The sequence below is a fragment of the Cottoperca gobio genome, unplaced genomic scaffold, assembly GCF_900634415.1.
Source record: "Cottoperca gobio unplaced genomic scaffold, fCotGob3.1 fCotGob3_360arrow_ctg1, whole genome shotgun sequence".
NCBI lineage: Eukaryota > Metazoa > Chordata > Actinopteri > Perciformes > Bovichtidae > Cottoperca > Cottoperca gobio.
Window position 1 is genome coordinate 49218 of NW_021166958.1, and position 21312 is coordinate 70529.

A 21312-nucleotide genomic window follows, 5' to 3' on the forward strand; every position below is an offset into this window, starting at 1 on the left:
CATCCGCTGTGTTGGTATCAAAGGAAAGCAGAAGACGACCAATATAATTTATGAATTTATCAAGATTATCATGCTAAAGATTCAACACAGTTTGTTTGTTTAATGACAGTGAACATTATTCATCATTACAGAAGTGAGAAGTGTAAAAACAGGTTAACATGAAGACTGGAGCTCAGGTCTGTCAGAAGATAAAGTTTATAAAGTCCTTTTCTCCATGTAACTGAAGCTGATAGTACAAACGTTATAAATATCTTTGGTTCACCACATTATGTGTTGACACGTTGAGTAACTGATGCTCCAATGGTGAAAACATTAAAATACGTAATTCATAATAATGAGTTATGTTCATCATTCAGCTGCTTGTGCTTACATTAGTGTTAAACTATTTATCCACTAACATAAATATTGTGAATTTGTCCCAATACTTTTAAAACTTTTAGTACATTTTGTTAATAAAACTTCAATAACAATTTTAGCTGTAATGCAGTTTACATTGTACATTTCTTCCACCTGGACTTTCATGGATTTATTTCCAGCCTCAATCACAGTGGAATGATATGAAGCTCGGCAGGACATAAAACAGAAATAAAACAGGAAAAGCTGCAGTTTATTATAAAAATCCAACAGAAACACGTTCTGCTTCTATAAAGCTTTCTTTGTTTTTCACATGTTGCCATGACAACATCTGGTCCATTGTCTGCCCGACACTTTTGTTCCAAATCCATCCGAAAGTCAGCCGATCCTGTTACCCTGGGTCACACTCATTAGAAGAATAACCAACACGTGAGAATACAGAGACCGTTTACAGCATCAGATCTCCTGGCGTGTCGTGGTTCCCCTCACATGTCCTCGTACAGCAGCGTGCCGCTGAAGATGGTGAGCGGCTCCACGGAGTGGGCCAGTTTGCCCATCACCAGGTCGATGCACACCGTGTCGCGGGTCTGCAGAGGCAGGATGATGTTGAAGACGGCCAGAGATCCCGGCGGGGTCTTAGCCTCGGCCACGGGGTTGTTCTCCAGGCCTTCGGGCTGGTAGCCTCCAGAGTCCACCCGGGCCATGCCGTAGTTGGACTTTGACAGAACCGCCTCGATCTTCTCATTCTTATGACCCGTCAGGATGGCACTGAAGAAGTAACGTCCGTCCACGGGAGCAGTGAAAGTCCCTGGAGGTGACAAATTGAGTGTGTGATCAACACAAGTAGATCATCAGTCACTGAGAGCAGATGACTATTTCAACATCATGTATTAAATCATAATGTGTAACTTTTCCTCGTTAAAATGTCTAAAAGCAACTTTAATTATATGTGTTTAAAAACTGCAACCGACAATTCTACATAGTTTACCTTTAAAGTTGTAAGATAAAAACATGGACAACATAGTGGTAGCGACCTGTCAATCACAAGGAAGCGCCGCCCTAAAGCATATCCTGCTTTATTGTCCATTTTACTCTAAATGGACCACTTCTAAGAACCCGTCCAATCCGGCTTCTGCTCCATACGCAGCACAGAAACTTCCCAACTGAACATCACCAACAACATCTATCTACAGACTCCGGCTTCCTCAGCATCCTCATCCTCGTCAACCTCTGCACAGCCTTTGATACCATCAACCATTCAGTCCTTCATGCCTTCAGCATAACACAGGAATAACTGGCACCACCCTGGTTCTTCTCATCTCTCTGTGACAGACAGATCTCCATAACCAACTGCAAATCCTCCACCGTCACTCACGGTGTCCCCCAGGGTTCAGTCCTAGGTCCCCTCCTCTTCATCCTTCTCCTCAGACAAAAACATGGCATCGGTTTCCACTGCTACGCCAACGAAACTCAACTTTACCTCTGCTCCAAGACCATCACACCCACCACCGATTCGACCCTCACCGCCCGCCTTACTGATATCAAAACATGGATGCAACAAAACCAATGGCTCCAACGTCACCCCCTCCATCCAGCTCCACGACCTTGTCAAACACATTACTAAAACTGTTTTTTTCCACCTCCAACCTTACTTGTCCTTTGCTGCTGCCGAAACTCTCATGTCTGCCCTCATAACTTCCAGACTCGACCACCAGCTTCTTCTATGGCTCACCATCACTGGTTTAGATGGTAAATGGCTGCATTAAGATATTTTACCCATTCAGCCATTGAAGACAATGAAATACAAGTCAGCAGCAGTTCAATGTTCAAAGTGACGTTAACCTGGACGAGCCTCCGATCGGGGCACTCTCTGCTGAATCACGTTTACCTGTTCTCGGGTCGTAGAAGTCTCCTTCATTTACAAAGATCTTGTCAAAGATGATGGTTCCCGCTCTCTCCATGGGAAAAGTGAGAGCAGCCGAGAACGACAGTCTGGGAACATGAGCGTCAACACCGGGCAGACCTGAAAACACAGAAAGGATTCTGTGGTTACAGCATCTTTACTGCGTACAGTAATGGCAACGGCTTTTAGCTGTAACGTTAGCTAACAATACTATAATACATATGAAATAGAACAACTCTGTCTCCCCTACGACGCTATATATACGTATTTCAGGGAAACGTATTCTCTCCCGGATTACAGTCGCAGTTTTAAACATATAGGAAACGTCGATAATTGAAAGAAAAAAATCGAATCAAATTTTATTTATAAAGCCCAATATTGCAAATTACAAACTTGCCGCAGGGGGCTTTACAATCTGTACAGCGAAGGCTAAAAATAAGTTTGTTACGTTATTTAAGTTATGAACCTAAGTTAAAATAATCAGTGTTGAAAGTGATCCGTACATCCTCACCCCCCTCCCACACACACAAACTTTGATTATAAATATTGTTATCTGGGAGAAAACACGTTTCAGTCGAAACGTAATTGATAACGCAGTTTAGTTACATGGGAACATACTTTTGCAGGAGACCAGGCTGGACAGAAACACGGTTGTAATGAAATAATACATGTCTGGGTTCATAATAATGGTTAAATGCTAATGTACAGATGACCTTTATATACAGAGGATGCTGTTCATTTATTTTATAAACCTTTACTGCCTCCATCAATATGTTTACCAGAATATATAATATGTAAAATATCAGTCGTACCGGGCAGACCATGTGCTCCACTTTCACCTGGTTGTCCTGGAACTCCCAGAGGCCCTTGGGGGCCCGGCAGCCCATTAAAGCCGCTCTCTCCTGGGGGTCCCGGGGGTCCAGGCAGGCCTGTAATGAGATTAATGACAAGGACTGAAAATGTTTCATTTGATACAACCCCTCCAAATTCATCCTTTGCTTCTCCACTTGATTTAAATAGAGTTGGGTTAGGGTCTGAAGCTGTTTAAGAGGTTTCTGTTTGGTAACTGTGTTAGCATGTTACAGCTGAGGGTTTAACCTTTTAACTTATATATAAAAGTAAATATAGGTTTTCACAAACGCTGTTATGCTAATCTGATAGATATCATAAAATACAGCGGTATAACAAAACAATGGACAGATGATGCAGCTGTGCTTCATAGAAAAGTTTTGTCCATTGGACACGTTAAAATGTAATACAATATTTTGATCAGAATTATCATATCTTGGGAACAATACATTCAATACAGAACAGAAAACCTGTAGGTTATTAAAATATATTTATAGCTTTATAATGGTGGTGATGGCCTAGTGATCTAGTGGTACGCCTTCCAAACAAAACACCGGATGCTTGTGAGTTCAATAACAGGGCACCCCTGAGCAAAGTACAGGTATAATCTGAGTTGCACCAGGGTGTCTGTCCCTGTAGTTAGTTCACTGTAAGTCGCTCTGGATAAGAGCGTCTACTAAATGACCTGTAATTTAATGATATATATATTTAACATCCTACAGCAGTTGGTGCTGCTGCTATTTTAATATAATTAATATCACGTATTACACATTTGTATCTTTGTGGGCTTTACAGACTGTACAGCATACGACACCCTCTGTCCTTAGAACCTCGCACCACAAAAGGAAGAACTTCCTGAAATGCAGTTTCACCCTCAGTGGTGAGTGAGTGGTAAATGTGAGTGAAACCTGAGGAATTGATGCTCTTTCATAGGCTTTATTGAACTACACTGTGAGGCGCAGTAATAGAAAAGACTGAGTCTGGCTCCCATTGTAATTTTAGATCTAGAGACTTCAGCTATCAAGCTCCTCTCCTGTGGAACCAGCTCCCAGTTTGTGTTCGGGAGGCAGACACCCTCTCCACATTTAAGAGCAGGCTGAAGACTTTCATTTTTGATAAAGCTTATAGTTAGGGCTGTCTCAGGCTTGTCTTGGACCAGCTCCTAGTTATGCTGCTATAGGCTTAGGCTCCGGGGGAATTACACCTCTATCCACTCTCTATCTGTATGCCTTTATGTAAATGTATGTTACTAACTCATCATTCGGGGCATCCTCCCCGGAGTTTCTGTGTCTCTCATGTGGCAGGATGCCACTGATAAATTTTACGTCTGGATCATGAATCCTGGCTGCGCCTGCTGCCCTGGTCCTGCCTAACGCCCATGTTAATATTTATTTTTGGAGAAACTGGGGAGCCTTTTTTATTACATCATCCTGGATTCATCCTTTTTTAAAACATTTGACCACATCATCATTTCTGTCACATGGATGTTATAATTTTACTATATTGTTTATCCTCTACACACGACATCTATTGCACGTCTGTCCGTCCTGGGAGAGGGATCCCTCCTTAGTTGCTCTCCCTGATTATTCCCCTTTAATTGTGGGGTTTTTCCTTGTGCGGTGCGAGGGTCTAAGGACAGGGTGTCGTATGCTGTACAGTCTGTAAAGCCTACTGAGACAAATTTGTGATATTGGGCTATATAAATACATTTGATTTGATTTGAATATAATATAAACAGTAGAGTCCAGCTCACCAGGCAGGTCATGCTCAGAGAAACTCTCCAGGTCTTTGAGGACTTGGTTCAGGCTCGAGTTCAGGTTCTTCATCCTGCTGTACACATCGTCCTGGTTCTTCTTGATGAAGTCCAGGATTCCTCCGTGATGGACAACCGACTCATTCAGACCAGAAACAGATGTCCACAAACTGGAAACGTGTCGGCTCAGTCCTGAACACAGGACACGTCCAAACACGTCATAAACATAGGACACATCCCAACACATGAAGACAATAGGACACATCATGCTACTCTGCACCTCACCTTACAATACCGATTTGTAGATAATATGAAAATGTAGGAGATTTGCTGAAGGGAAAATTAATCACCATCACCTTCCTTGATGTTGAGGATGGAGTCTGAGACACCGTCCAGCCTCCCACACACTCCCTCCAGCTTCGACAGCCTCTTCTCCAGCCCGTCTCCAGACCTCTTACAGTCTCCCATCTCCACCAGGACTGTGCTCTCAAACCGCCGGATGTCCCGCTCCATTCCATGCAGCCGCTCGTGGCTCTCCTCAATGTGCTCCGTCACCTCCTGCTGAATTTTGTCCAGCTCAGAGATGATCTTATCCTTTGTGTTTCCTGTCAGCGTGAAAGGATGAAAGTTAGCTAAGAGAGTCAATAAATGCAGAGTCAGTGTTAGCTCGCGGGGCTCACCAAGATCGGTGATGACGCTGCCGTGTTTCTGCACCGTGTGTTCGAGGCCCTTCAGGGTGTCGTTGATGGCGCTGAAGGTAAGGATGACCTCGGACAATTCGCCCTGCAGTGTCTTCAGATGGTTGTTATTGATGGAGCCTCCGATCACACTGTGGCCATCTAAAGGCTTTTCAGCACCCAACCCCGGTCCACGACCACCAGAACCACCAGAACCACCACCTAATGGGAGTTTAGTTTGCATTATAACTTAATTATATGAAGTTAATTAGTAAATTTATGTTTCGGGAGCAGGGCCATGCCTCAACCACACCTCTGATCACCTGTCATCGCCTGTTTATTCCCTGTCAGCACGTGCCTCGTTTGTCTCAGAATCCTCGACCCACCGTCCCTTTCCCTTCCAATCATCTCGGGGGGGTTTAGAAAGCACACTTGATCTTACCTATGGATGTGTCCGGGCAGGTGCACCTCCTGACATCGTCTCGTAGCTGACGGACATCGTCCTCGAGCTGTGAACACATCTGGGAGCAGCCCTCTCTGCCTGAGTCCAGTCTGACCTGGAGTCTGTCGATGTGGTTCTGCATGCGCCCAAGTGCATCCTGGGAGTGATTCTTCAGCCTCCGCAGCTCGTCCTTAGCCTTCCCACACAACTCACAGTCCTGCCCCAGCATCTCCACTTCAGTCACGATTCGGTTAAAGTACTCGCCGTGATCCCCGGTCAGAGCCTTGATCTTACGCACATCATGACTAAGGTCCACAACCTCGGGGATGATTCACACGTTAATATTCATGACGATCATATCAAACAGTGATATAAGGGCAAGGCCACACATGCAGGCGAGTGACCACCGCCTGCCGAGGTGGTGTTGCTCTGGCCATGGCAACATTTTAAATCTAAACAGTACAGTAAAATATGTTCCTGAAGACATTTGAGGTGAGAAATAGGCAATGCAGTAACAGAATCTCGCCTATCGAGGCGATAGCCGTGCAGAATGTAGGCGGTGCCATGTGGTGTCGAAGCCTCAACCAATATCCATGATGTGGTTGAGGCTGCGACATCCCCGGTATAAATTAACCAAAGTTGAACTCCAGCGGAAGCAAATGTTTTATTTGCCCCTTCGCTTGCATAGAATGGAAGTTAATTTCGTACGTGTGACTATGTCCTTTTAAATATTTTATTTAAACCAGTTTAATCTGAGTTTCTTTTAGTGACCTGATATTCGTTTTAAATTCACATCACTGTTGGTTACTCCCCAGTAAGAGAGTTAATGATGATCATGCTTCAATATCTTTTGATATAAAAATATCAACAAAGGATGAAGATGAAAAATGGGGTCACAATATCAGCACTATGTCTCACCTTGTTGTGCAGAGAGTCTCCGGACACCGACAGGTCTTTGAGTTCAGTGTTAAAGTGTCGAATCTGATCCTCGTTGGCCACGACTCTCCACTCCAGGGATTTCTCTGTCGTACTTTCTCGTTCCCCTCCCATCCCAGATAGTCCCCCTCCTGTAGATCCACCTGCTGTAGATCCACCTCCTGTAGATCCTCCTCCTGTAGATCCACCTCCTGTAGATCCACCTCCTGGAGATCCACCTCCAGTAGATCCTCCTCCTGTAGATCCACCTCCTGTAGATCCTCCTGCTGTAGATCCACCTCCTGTAGATCCTCCTGTAGATCCACCTCCTGGAGATCCACCTCCAGTAGATCCACCTCCTGGAGATCCACCTGCTGTAGATTCTCTTCCATCTCCCCAGTCACCACTTCCTCTTCCTCCTCCTCCTCTTTCAGAGCCACCACAGCTGCACTCCTCCAGACTGCGGCTCATGGTGGATGTGTTGTTTTCATGCTTCGACAGCCTCTTGTCGTGGCCACTCAGCCTGTCCTTTACCAGCCCCACGTCCAGCTCCATGTCTGCAACCCTGAAGGCCTGGTCATCAAACCGATCCAGAAACACTGTCCTCAGGTCCCCCAGTTCTCTGTGGAAGTAGTCCTTCAGGTCGTTCTCCAGGTATGAGCAGCTCTGCTCAGTCCGCTGCACAGTGTTGTTGATCCGCCGCTCCAGGTCCTTCAGCCGATTGTCCAGTCTATCCTCCGTCACCACAACATCTCTCCCACCAAAACCGATTCCATCGCCGCCTCCCAACCCTCCTTCTCTGCTGCCGCCGTTCTCAGTATTGCTGCTGCCGCCTCCTCCGCTGAGGTGCTTGTCTAGCCGGTTCTGCAGAACATCAAAGTTCTCTGAGGCCGAGCTGATCTTGAGCTCAGCGTTAGTGATGCGGTTTTGGAGGTAGTTGACGTTGTCACAGCATCCTCGAAGACGGACCACCTCCCGTCTCAGACCATCCAGGCCCTGCCGATACCGAATGTCCATGGCACTTAGCTCCTTCTCCAGAGCTCGAATGCTCTCTCGGTCCTCCTGCTGCTGTCTGCGCAGATCCTCCACACCGGCCTGTAAAACACAGTTTATGTTTTCTTGTAGTCATTTTATTTCTACTTCACACACTTCAGTCAGAATGCCCAGAGAGGGTCAGAAGCCTTATATATATCATTTTGGATGAATGGCTCATAACGGAGGTTGATGTGATACCTGACAGGACGAGCAGGACAGCGACACCCTCCTCTCCAACTCCCGGAGGATCTCCTCCTTCAGCGAATTTAGCCTTCCTCCACTCAGTCCTCCGCCAGGCGGACCGCCATCAAGCTCGTTCCCTTTCCCATTCACCAGGTGGTTGTTAATGCTGACAAGTGTTTTATCATGAGCCTGTTAGAGCAGAGACCCTTCAGCTACAGTTCTCATTAAAACATTCAAGTACAGTTTTGTCTTTAACTTAATGTTAAAAACCAACATAAAAACAAAACTGCACCAACAATCTCTGCTCATTTCCACAGCGAGACAAACTAATTTAAGCCACATCAAGTGGATCTGTCCACCCTTCATCAGCTATGAGTAAACGGTTACCAATATACTTAATATGGTTACAAATATGATTAGTAATGGTTACAATATAATAAGTAATGGTTACCGATATAATTAGAAATGGTTACCTATATAATTAGTAATGGTTACAATATAATCAGTAATGGTTACAATATAATTAGTAATGGTTACCAATATAATTAGTAATGATTACTGATATAATTAGTAATGGTTACAATATGATAAGTAATGGTTTCTGATATAATAAGTAATGGTTACCGATATAATTAGAAATGGTTACCTATAGAATTAGTAGAGACTGAGACTGGAACATTGTGTTGGCATAAAAGGAACAGCACTAAGCTGGTTCAAGTCCTATTTATCTGAGCGCTCTCAATTTGTATGTGTTAACGATAAATCCTCCATGACAGCCAAAGTTAGTGTTGGAGTTCCGCAGGGTTCTGTACTTGGACCAATTCTATTCACCTTATATATGCTTCCTTTGGGCAATATTATAAGGAACCACTCTATAAACTTTCATTGTTATGTGGATGATACCCAATTATATCTATCAATTAAACCAGACAAAACCAATCAATTGGCCAAACTTCAAGCCTTAAGGACATAAAAACTTGGATGTCTAGCAACTTTTTGATGTTAAAGACAGACAAAACTGAAGTTATTATACTTGGCCATAAACGCCTCCGAAACGCATTTTCTAATGACATAGAAGCTCTGGATGGCATTAATTTGGCCTCCAGCACGACTGTAAGGAATCTTGGCGTCATCTTTGATCAGTATCTGTCTTTTAACTCCCACATAAAACAAATCTCAAGGACTGCCTTCTTTCATCTACATAACATTGCAAAAATAAGACACATCATGCCTCAAAATGATGCAGAAAAACTAGTCCATGCATTTGTTGCTTCAAGGCTGGATTACTGCAACTCATTGTTATCAGGTTGTCCCAAAAAGTCGCTTAAGACTCTTCAGTTGATCCACAATGCAGCGGCACATGCATTGACAAGAACAAGGAAACGGGATCATATTACTCCTGTATTAGCTGCTCTGCACTGGCTCCCGGTTAAATACAAAATAGAATTCAAAATCCTTCTCCTGACTTACAAATCAATTAATGGTCACGCTCCAGCATATCTTAAAGATCTCATAGTACCTTATAAACCAACTAGAGCATTGCGCTCCCAGACTGCAGGGTTACTTGTAGTTCCTAGAGTCTCTAAGAGTACAATGGGAGCCAGAGCTTTCAGCTATCAAGCTCCTCTCCTGTGGAACCAGCTCCCAGTTTGTGTTGGGGAAGCAGACACCCTCCCCACATTTAAGAGCAGGCTCAATACTTTCCTCTTTAAAGCGTGTAGTTAGGGCTGGCTCAGGCTTGCCTTGGACCAGCTCCTAGTTATGCTGCTATGAGCTCAGATTGCGAGGGGACACCTCTCTCCTCCTCCTTTCCCCATCTCTCTCTCCTCTTCTCCCTCTGTATCAGTATGCATTTATGTCACTTAAATGTATGTTACTAACTCAGCATCCGGAGTTTCTGTGTCTCTCATCTGGCAGGTTAATGGTTACGTCTTGATCATAAATCGTGGTTGCACCTATTGCCCTTGTCCAACCTGACACCCAGGCAACGAGAAGCTTTTTTGACATCATCCTGGATTCTATTTTTTAAATACAATCGCATCATCATTTCTATCACATAGATGTTGTATTTTTAGTATGTTGTTTATCCTGTAGACATCTAAAAAATATTTTCATAAAAAATAAATAAATTCTGTTCTTTGTATGTTGCACTTCCATTGGTTTGGCTTATTTGTAGCTAGTGGTTGAATTCATATTCTATTGTTTCTGTATGTTGCACTTTTGTTTGGCTTATTTAAAGCTAATGTACTTGCAAGATTCTTGCTGTTCGAAGTTGTATCCTCCTGATTGTTCGCACTTATTGTCGCTTTGGACAAAAGCGTCAGCTAAATTAACTGTAATGTAATGTAATATATTGCATGTCTGTCTTTCCTGGGAGAGGGGTCCCTCCTCAGTCTCTCTCTCTGAGGTTTCTTCCATTTTCCCCCTTTAATTGTGGAGTTTCTTTTAGGAAGTTTTCCTTGTGCGGTGCGAGGGTCTAAGGACAGAGGATGTCGTATGCTGTACAGTCTGTAAAGCCCACTGAGACAAATGTGTAATTTGTGATATTGGGCTATATAAATACATTTGATAAGTAATCGTTACCGATATAATTACTAATGGTTACAATATAATTAGTTATGGTTACGTCCCAGTTCCCTATGTCTGATTTTGTCTCTGAAAAGAAGAGGTATGACTTTGAAGCTTGACTTAGAGGAAAAATAAAACCAATATTATATATTTTTGTGTCATATTAGTATTAATGTAATTATGTATTGGTATTGGGTGACTCACCTGTGTGCGGTTATCCAGCTGGTCCAGTTTGGTCTGAATGCTGTGAATTGTCTCTTTAATCTCTGGCTGAGCTGCATCAGCAGGGTGTCTCCCTCCTGAAGATGTACCTTCTCCTCCTCCCCCCACTCCTCCTCCTCCTCTGTTCATGGTGATCAAGCTGGACTGAAGGTCCTGCAGGTTTTTGGACAAACTCTGGATCTTCTCCTCCAACTGCCTCATCTTCTCGTTCTCAACTCGCCCTGAAAGAAAAGAAGCAAAAGCTTTTACAGTCAGACCATAATCCATGTTACCAACAGAGGTCAGCACAGCTCACAGATGACTTTCATACAGAGTAGAAGGCCTTGTGCATGTGTTCCACTGAGAAGAGATATGTTTAAAAACTGTTTCCTGTTGCCTGAGATTTAGTGAATAAATGATGACGTACATGAAGCATGTGATTTCCGAACAATATTCTCATCGCTTCACACAGAGCCGATGTAACCTTCCTCACAGCAAAGGTATGTGTAGCACCGAGCCACTGTGATATAATTAACTCCTTAATGTATTACTATGTATTTTATTTACTACAATTTGTAATAGTCAATTACTATATGTATTTATGTATATAATATTATATACTGAATGTATTCACTGCTCAGGACAAGAAATATTAGTGTAATACATGCTAGAGGTACTCCCCTCCACAAGGGGTGAAGAAATACCAAGGAAGACATCTGCGCCAATAGTTGTGGACACGCCTATGTGCCTAAAAGGGGCAAATGGGGAAGAAGACAACCCCCAGTGGCGGAGTACATGAAGGGCGTTTGGCTTGGAGGCGGGATGATTTCTGTGGAGCAGGAGGAGAGAGAGGTGCTGTGAAACAGGATTGTCTCTCAGCTGAGAGTATTTTCCATGCTTGTCTTATGTTTAAATAAGTGTAAATGTTTTGAGATAAATAAGAAGTTTACTGGATTGATTCAAGATAGAAACTCTGACTCCAAATTAAGAACACTAACACCACCTGCTCCAAAGAAATAGGGTGCAGCATTTCACCTCTACTACGGGCTCCATACAATCTACATTTATTGTCATCAGTTATAAAAAAAAGCCTACTTCTAACTAACAGTAGTACTCCAAAGCGCTGAAACTCTGAGAGCTGTCATGTAATGTTCACGTGTGGCGTTAGCGTACTTTATGTTCGCCATCAGTGTGTTTCTCTTTTGTTACGTTTGTTTCTTGGCTTGGCTGTCCCGGCCACCCCAGAGACGAGGAAATTACTCAGGTTTTTGTTTTTTGAAGGGGGACTTCTTCACTGGGAGGAGAGCCTGCAGCGGCTCTGGGAGACCACGATTCAGTTAGTGTCTGTGGTGGAGCAAAAAGCCCAACTCCAGGAGTTACAGCGGGCTAGTGGAGCCCGGTCTAACCTGTGTAACGGGAGCAACAGAAAGTTTGCAGATGCCGGGATCAGAGCTCAGGGGCTGGTTTGGTCTGGCTGAATTTGAGCTAACTGATAACTGCTCACGGAAGCTCTATCCTTCCATCCACTGTGTTCCCAGAATACATTGTTCCTTGTGGTTCCTAGAGTCTCCAATGGTACAATGGGAGCCAAAGTCTTCAGCTATCAAGCTCCTCTCCTGTGGAACCAGCTCCCAGTCTGTGTTCTGGAGGCAGACACCCTCTCCACATTTAAGAGCAGGCTGAAGACTTTCCTTTGTGATAAAGCTTATAGGTCGGGCTTGCCCCTAGTTATGCTGCTATAGGCTTAGACTGCCGGGGGACTTACACCTCTCTCCTCCTCTCCATCTGTATGCATTAATTTCCCTTAAATGTTACTAACTCAGCAGCCGGGTTATCATCCCCACAGTTGTCTTGTGGTGCAGGTCCATGTTTAAAGGATACGTCCAGATTATATAATCACATAATGGTTGTGGATGGAAACAAAAAGATACAGTATATTCAGATTTAGTTTTCCCCCTTTTTTGTCTAACTTCACTCACCGCCGTGTCCTGCAGTCTGTTCAGATCCAGAGCTCGCCCCCCAGCCCGGTCCCTCCTGAGGTCTGCTTCCTCCAACCGGACCCTCACTGCAGTCCGCCCCACTGTAACCATGGCAACACCTCCACTCCATCTCCGTGGCCATTTTGTACGCCACTTTGTACCGCGGCCTCATGTAGGTCCGGTATCTGCAGAGAGGGAGGAAGACGTACGTGGATTCTATATGTGTTTGTGTGAGTGTGTGAGTGTGTGTGTGTGTATGTTTGTATATGAGTGCGTGAGTTTGTGTGTACTCACAGCACCGCCCTGCTGCACTGTCCGCTCCCCCAGCTGCAGGGATGATAATCAGGCTTCATGTAGGTTTCCACTCCATCCTCCACCACACAGCTCACTGTCTTTGTCACCACGAACGCACACCAGTTCCTGTTTAACACACACACACACAAACACACAATAGAGACGTGATGGATAAACAGCAACAGAAACATTTTATTATTTATTTTAGTTCAGATATATATATATATATACATATATATGTATGTATATATGTATATATACTGTGTATATATATATACAGTATATATATATATGTATGTACATACATATGTACAGTATATATACAGTGCTTCTGAATCTTGGAGGATCTTCTACTAGACTGTGAGAATATTGTTTTACTGAGTTTTTTACTAAGTTAATGTGCCATTCGACCTCTACAGCTCATCCAGAATGCAGCAGCCCAACTGGTCTTCAATCTACCCAAGTTCTCCCACAATTCACCGCTCCTCCACTCCCTTCACTGGCTACCAGTGGTGTCCCGAATCTGCTTCAAGACTCTTTTGCTGGCCTACCGTGCTGTGAATGGATCAGCCCCTTCCTACATCCAGGCCATGGTCAAACCAGACACCCCAGTGCGTTCACTTCGCTCTGCATCAGCCAATCGGCTTGCAACTCCCTCACTGCAAGTGGGACCCAGAGACCCTCAAACAAAACCCGCCTGTTTGCTATCCTGCTCCAACATGGTGGAACGACCTCCCCATTGATGTCAGGTCAGCAGGCAGTCTTCACACCTTCCGTCGCAGACTGAAAACTCACCTGTTTCGACTGCACATCGACGAATGAAAATAAAGAAGAAAAAAACTTATATTGGTTTGGTTTATTTAAAGCTATTGTTCTGCACTTAAAGGATTGTACCTATCTGAAGCTAATGTACTTGCAAGATTCTTGCTGTTCGGAGTTGTATCCTCATGATTGTTTGCACTTTTTGTACGTCGCTTTGGACAAAAGCGTCAGCTAAATGAACTGTAATGTAATGTAATATTGACACAAATTGTGGTCAAATTAATATAGTCTTCCAATCAATCCTTACAAAATACAAAATGCAGATATCAATATGATCAACCTTCAGTTGTTGTTATTGCCAAAAGTCTTCTTGTCCACAAAGATGATTTTACTGGAGATAAAAAACGCTGCTGCACGTTTTACAGCGAGCTTGTTGAAACACTTTAAAAAGACAAAAGAACGTTTTCATCCCTTTGATCCCGGTGAAATGTGGCTGAAATGTTAGAGCTTCAGTAAAGAGACAGAGAGACATTTGTTACAGCTTCTGTGATGAACTCCGAACACTCAGAGATGATACAACCGACTGGTCACTTCTCTCAGACGTGAAAAGATGTTTTCATTAGTTTAACATTCACAGGTCATCCTTTTGTCCAGTCTGTCGTGACATTTACAATCAGCACAACCTCCTTCTGCGTGTTTCTCGATACTACCTGGACCGCCACAGTTTCATAATGAACCCTAAATATTTTTATACTTCTCAGTGGGGGGGCTGGGTCTCGACACATGGATATGTAGATACAATATACACTATATCTTTCTCTGTTGTGTGTATATATATATATATATATATATATATATATATATATATATATATATATATATATACATACAACAGAGAGAGGTCTGTAAATGTGGAGACTTTTCTTTTGCTGCTGCAGGTTTAATGACAAACATCTGTGTGTCGAGCGAGGTCAGTGTGTGCAGATATTTTCGGGTAATGCTATTTCAAAACAGTGTAAATCTATAAAATCTGTAAACTTTTACTTTTTACATACAACTGATCTATTGAAAGACTTTTATTTGGAAATTTCTTCCAGTTACAGATGTTTAATTTTGTCTTGTCTTACTTTGTATAAAGTATTTTGGTATTTTATCTTCATTTGTTCTGTAATCACTGTATCAGGCAATTAAAAAATTAAAAAAGTTAAACGTTTATTTTGAAGTCTGTGGTCGACTGTATGAATAAATGTCTGATGGAAAACATGCAAAGCTAAAACTGCAAAAAAACATCAGATGAAGAGATTAACGCTGCAAACAGCGTGTGTGTGTGTGTGATCTTGGTTCAGCAGCAGACTCTTTAATTATTATTATTACTGAGTTTGTTTACTCAATTATTGAAAAAGAGGGAATATTGATGGAAATATTGATCAACTAATTGTTGTCATTCATTAATGTTTTTATACAGCAGAAACACATTTAATTAAAGTCAAGTGATTTCATCACATTTGATTTAAATAATAACGTTAGAATAAACATAATCTTCTTAATAAACTGAATACATTTTATTTTTGTTTTATAGAGATGAAAATATACAGCTTTCAATATCAGAAAACTACAATAACATAACAAACATAGACATACAATGAAATCCAAATCAAATACACCTACACTGATACACTGATACACCTACACACACACACACACACACACACACACCCACACACACACACTGATACACTTACAAACACACACTGATACACTAATACACCTACACACTGATACACCTACACACACATACTTATACACTCATACACCTACAAACACACATTGATACTCTAATACACCTACACACACACACACACACTGATACACTAATACACCTACACACACACACTGATACACTAATACACTTACCCACACACACACACACACACACACTCACACACACACACTGATACACTAATACACTTACACACACACACTGATACACTAATACACCTACACACACACACTGATACACTAATACACTTACCCACACACACACACACACTCACACACACACACACACACACACTAATACACTAATAGACCTACACACACACTGGTCCAGAAACAAACAGATCCAGAAACACACTAATCCTGAAACACACTGATCCAGAAACACAGAAACACACAGATCCAGAAACACACAGATCCAGAAACACACTGATCCAGAAACACACAGATCCAGAAACACACTGATCCAGAAACACACAGATCCAGAACACACTGATCCAGAAACACACTGATCCAGAAACACCCTGATCCAGAAACACACTGATCCACACTGATCCAGAAACACACTGATCCAGAAACACCCTGATCCAGAAACACACTGATCCAGAAACACCCTGATCCAGAAACACACTGATCCAGAAACACCCTGATCCAGAAACACACTGATCCAGAAGCGAGGTATTTACGGTAAAGGAGCAGATCTACATGATCGAGGTTTCTGTTAGACAAAATCTAGGGTTTGCGTTGAGTCTAAATAAAGACGTATTTTCCATCCATTGTCCACCGCTTATCCGGGATCGGGTCGCGGGGGCAGCAGCTCCAGTAAGGAACCCCAATCTTCCCTTCTCCAGGCCACATTCTCCAGCTCCGACTGGGGGATCCTGAGGCGTTCCCAGTGAGGAGATATCATCTCTCCACCGAGTCCTGGGTCTTCCCCGGGGTCTCCTCCCAGCTGGACGTGCCTGGAACACCTCCCTAGGGAGGCGCCCAGGTGGCATCCTTACTAGATGCCCGAACCACCTCAACTGGCTCCTTTCAACGTAAAGAAGCAGCGGCTCTACTCCGAGTCTCTCACGGATGGCTGAGCTTCTCACCCTATCTCTAAGGGAGACGCCACCCGTCTGAGAAAACCCATTTCGGCCGCTTGTACCCGTGATCTCGTTCTTTTATTTTAGACGTATTTTATTACAAAATAATAAAGTTTTCCTCATGTGAATCTTCATAGAGAGCAACACAACTACGAGTCCACCTTAAAAACTGTTGGTACAGTGTAACTGTGTGCCCCCCCGAGGATAACACACATATTGTTGAATACGTGAGAAACCAGACTTAGTATCTACTGTAGCTCCAGTTATCATTAAAAGGCTTTTCAAATGTTTCATTTAAATATCTTCATATGTGACATTAATGAAATGTTCCTGCACCTCCAGTCAGCTGTAATTATGGAGGAACAGAGGAAACCTTTATTTTGAGTTTCCATCATTAAAATCTGTTTATATAATGTTTTGTACTTTCTGTGGAGGATGATGTTTGAGGCTTAACTTTATCTGAAATCTGTTTTAATGTCTGCTGAAGGTTCCGATAAATTCATAACATTTAATTCATGTAAATCCATAGAATCATTTATTTCATCCGTCTCTGTGGACGTGCTGTTGTGTAGGATGTGAGCGTCAGCCAATCACAGAGTAGGATTCTGTGTAAAAATTATAATGCTGAAAAACATCAAAACATTTCTACAGATGATGCTTTAATATTTGCTAACACACACACACACACAGTGATGTCACTCTCTCAACAGGAAATGAGTCATTCGGGCGTTTGTTTCAATTTGCTTCTTCACTGCCAAACAATGTGTGTGTGTGTGCGTGTGCGTGTGTGTGTGTGTGTGTGTGTGTGCGTGTGCGTGGTGGTGATGAAATGCAGTACTACCAATGTTATCATATTCTTCCGCCAGAAGAAAACTGTTAGCTGGTAAACACGTAAACAATTCAGGAAAGTGCTTTTTCTTTTTAACCTCTTTGTAGTTAAGAACACAAACCAAAATAACTGAACAACCGTCTGTCTTCACACACACACACACACACACACACACACACACACACACACACACACACACTGTACTAGGACAGGACTGTATTTAGTGTCAGAGAGGAAATACTAATGTGTCGCTTTAAAAGGTAGAAAAATACTAAGTAACTCAGTTAGCTCCCGAAGATAAAGCAAGTGCAACCAAAGTCACTCAGTACTGTATGGAGGTAAAGTGTTGTTTCTTCACAGGAAGGTTAGTGTATGTCGTTGCCTCCTCTGCAGACTTGAACGTCTCTTACCATTGTGGACCGAAGGCCAAACTTTACGTCGGGGTGGTTTAGTTAGTTTGGACACAGCCGGGGTGAAGTCCAGGAAGATATAAGAGGGTCGATCTGGTGTAGTATTGCCTGTGACTGTCCGCTGGCAAAGGCACAGCGAGCGATGTCTGCTTTAGAGGAGAGGCTGGTCCCCGAGGCAAAACTACTACTACTTTTTTACTTTGAAAATTACTATTTGTCATATTTGCTGTCACTATATCCTGATAGCAGTGCATGAGACAGATAATCTGTGAAAAAATCCTGTTCCTCTGCCCCTCCTTGCTCAGCAGGCTAATGTCCAGAGGCGCGTGGGTGGCCGCCTCCGGCTCTTTCACGTTACTTTCATGCACTCTATTTGGATCTCACAGGTATTGGAGGTTGTTTCTCCGTGAAACTCCTCTCGAAACATTGAAGGAAAGTCATCAACTTTAATGTCAATGGTGGTCCGGAGTTCAATTTTAAATGCAATAATGTCCATCTGTACTCTCTCCATGAACTCCAGGATGCTGATCTGTTTATAATATTAATAATAATATTAATACATTGTATTTGTACAGCGTTTTAAAGCTATTCAAAGATCATCAATAAAAAAGAGGCCGTCTGTCAGCGTTGCTTGATACTTGTCAAGTAAGCTAACAGTATACAATTTAACATGATGGGGCATCTACATTGGCATCACCCAAACATATCAGGGTTAGGGTTGAGCGACGTTATATTGAGCTCCCCACACGCACGTCACTAACAAAGTGAGCTCACAGCTCTTACCAGCGATGGTTAGACCTCCAGAGTTACCCGACTGTGAGTGTTCGTTATATTTTAAACTGGGAGATGAAAAGTGCAGTGTTACAAACACATCCCCTGTGTGAGAGCCATACAAGCACAGTGCTTAATGAACTGATGAATGCAGTGAATGAGTTACTTAGAAAGCTGGCTCGGCCCAAAGTCACAATCCCAGTCACCACAGACGAAACATGGACAACAGCTGATTTGGGCCACAGAAGCGGGAAGGCTCCCCCATCCAGTGTCCCGCCTCCTGGCAGTCTGATGATGTCTAAACTCATGAACACCATACATGATAAGCTCGAACGCTATGTGGAGCAGAAGACTGCAAATCTGCTCTGCCTAATGGACAAGGCTGTGAAGAGGTCTGACACATTTTATTTATAGAGCCAAATATCAGAAATTACAAATTTGCCTCAGAAGGCTTTACAATCTGTGCAGTTTACGTCAACCTCTGTTCTTAATATGAGCCTAATAAATATTATGGACTGCCAGGGAACTGAAACTGGCAGAGGAACTCATTTAATACTCAAACCGCTGAAAAGAAGGAACCATGAGCACTGAAACAACCGCCTCCGGAAAAAAGTCAAGTCAGACATCATGTTTCCTGCAAGCATGTGCGTAATATGTGATATGAATTGTCCCACTTTTCTGATTACCTAAAATTGTCCCGACCGCTTTTTTGATATTAACTGCATATGCGTTTTAAATAAAACATAGTTTCCAACGGCTCTACAAAGGGTTAAATCCCTCATGTTCCAACTGGAGGAGAAATAAAGTTTCAGTTCGGTAGTATCTGTAGCCTACTCAGCTAACATAAACAGATAACTTAGTTAACGAACAAACTAAATGTGTGCTGTGTGCCGTACGGTGATTTGTGCTGTTCTACCTGTTCTATGTCGCTCCAGCCGGTTACTCCAGAGAACACAATTAATTATGATTATGATATCAACACAAACTTTACAAACTTTCTAAATTCATAACTTCATGACTTTATAACTTTATAAACTTCATAACTTTATAAACTTCATAACTTTATAAACTTTACAAACTGTATAACTTTATAAACTTTACAAATGTTATAAACTTTATAACCTTTAGAATTTTATAACTTTGTAAACTTAATAACTTAATAACTTAACATTATAACTTTATACATTTGATAACTTTATAAACTTAATAATTGTATAACTTTAGAAACGTTATATACTTTATAACTTTACTTTACAAACAGCCTCAGAGGCTGCTGAGCTTGTTACCATGGAAACACAGCTGATTAACATAGAAAACCTTCTGATTTCCTTTCCACTCTTTCACAATAAAACATCATAATTACGTCATCAGTGGACATTAAGTATTATTCAAGGTTGAGACAAACGTTATTGATTTCTAGGTGAATACACAAACTCCCACAGTTTATAAAGTCATTAAAATGAGCTCCAGCTTTACCAGCGCTAACATTAAAGTGATGCATTAATAATTATAATACAATATAATATCATATATATATATATATATATATATGTTATTATACAGAATATGGACTTTTACTTTTGGTACATTTTCATGATAATACTTTTGTAGTTACTGTAACACAGTATTTCTACACTGTGGTGTTAGTACTTTAGTCTACCTGTGTCTGCTGGCGGCGCGAGCTCCGTGCGCGTGCCCGCTGGTGTAAAGGCTGTAGGAGGGTCGCTGCTGCGGAGACGCGCTCTTGGCGTGTCCGCACATCCAGAGCGCGAGCAGTAGCAGCAGGAGGCGCGCGGCCATCCCGCTCATCAATACTCAATCACGGATCAATAATCAGCTCGAGGATCCATCACAGCTGCGTGGAGACAGAAGATCCAGGAAGTTCTCCCGTCCTACAGACCCATGGCCCGGGTTCTGATCCAAACTCAGAAATCAGAATCCACAGTCCCGCTGCGCATTCGCCTTTAATCCGAGTCTATCCCGTGGTTTAATCTGGCTTTAATGCAGGTTTGATCCGGATTTTAGTCCGGCCACAGATTGTCCATCAGAACCTTTCATGTGAAACAAAGAGAAGAAGAAAACGTTGCGACAGACTGAACCCGGACCAGCTGCTCCTCCTCTTCATCACCGCCCCCCCCCCCCCCTGAACTGTCCCCGCCCCTCCCGGAGGAGAAACCAGACACGTGCAGCTCTGCACCCTCACCTGCAGAAGCCAGTATTGATAACCCTGACCCGTAAAATACCTGTAAATACCTGTAAAATATTCGTAAAAATACGTGTAAAATAACAGATGATATTACAAATACTGCTTTTATTAACAGGCTGTAAAATAAATAAAAGACCAGTATGTCGTTATTAATGTGAAGAAATAAGTTTTAAATTCTTTGAATAAAAGTTTCTTCAAACATTTTATTTTAGTAGCAGTTTAAGGTGATTGTTGAATGTTTCTTTATTCATTATATTTTTCAGCAAGATGCTTGTTTCTATAAACTATAAATTAACTGACAGGAAACTGTATGTTAG

General features: G+C 42.5%; 1 protein-coding gene across 2 annotated transcripts; it reads right to left on the reverse strand.

Annotated features, from left to right (window-relative positions):
• Positions 1-42: 42 nt before the first annotated feature.
• LOC115005752 (EMILIN-1-like) lies at positions 43-20882 on the reverse strand. Of its 2 annotated transcripts, none has more exons than XM_029427708.1 (13): positions 20450-20882; positions 13154-13279; positions 12860-13044; positions 10884-11122; positions 8127-8300; positions 6897-7988; positions 5979-6297; positions 5540-5758; positions 5216-5464; positions 4860-5051; positions 3097-3186; positions 2243-2377; positions 43-1162 (listed from the first exon to the last, which is right to left on the reverse strand). In XM_029427708.1, exons 1-13 carry the CDS (start codon positions 20596-20598, stop codon positions 840-842), a joined length of 3492 nt encoding a protein of 1163 aa, XP_029283568.1. In that variant the 5' UTR covers positions 20599-20882; the 3' UTR covers positions 43-839. The 2 variants fall into 2 exon arrangements, with proteins under 2 accessions (XP_029283568.1, XP_029283567.1); XM_029427707.1 differs by having other exon boundaries at positions 3070-3186.
• Between the last annotated feature and the right edge of the window lie 430 nt (positions 20883-21312).

Bases quoted from the DNA above. Each gene is read 5' to 3' on its own strand.
- LOC115005752 (XM_029427707.1), bottom strand. From the start codon at position 20,598: ATGAGCGGGATGGCCGCGCGCCTCCTGCTGCTACTGCTCGCGCTCTGG. The intron at 8,301-10,883 runs GTGAGTCACCCA...CTGCTCTAACAG, and splicing joins AGCTGGATAACCGCACACAG to GCTCATGATAAAACACTTGT. The intron at 5,465-5,539 runs GTGAGCCCCGCG...TCACGCTGACAG, and splicing joins CAGCGTCATCACCGATCTTG to GAAACACAAAGGATAAGATC.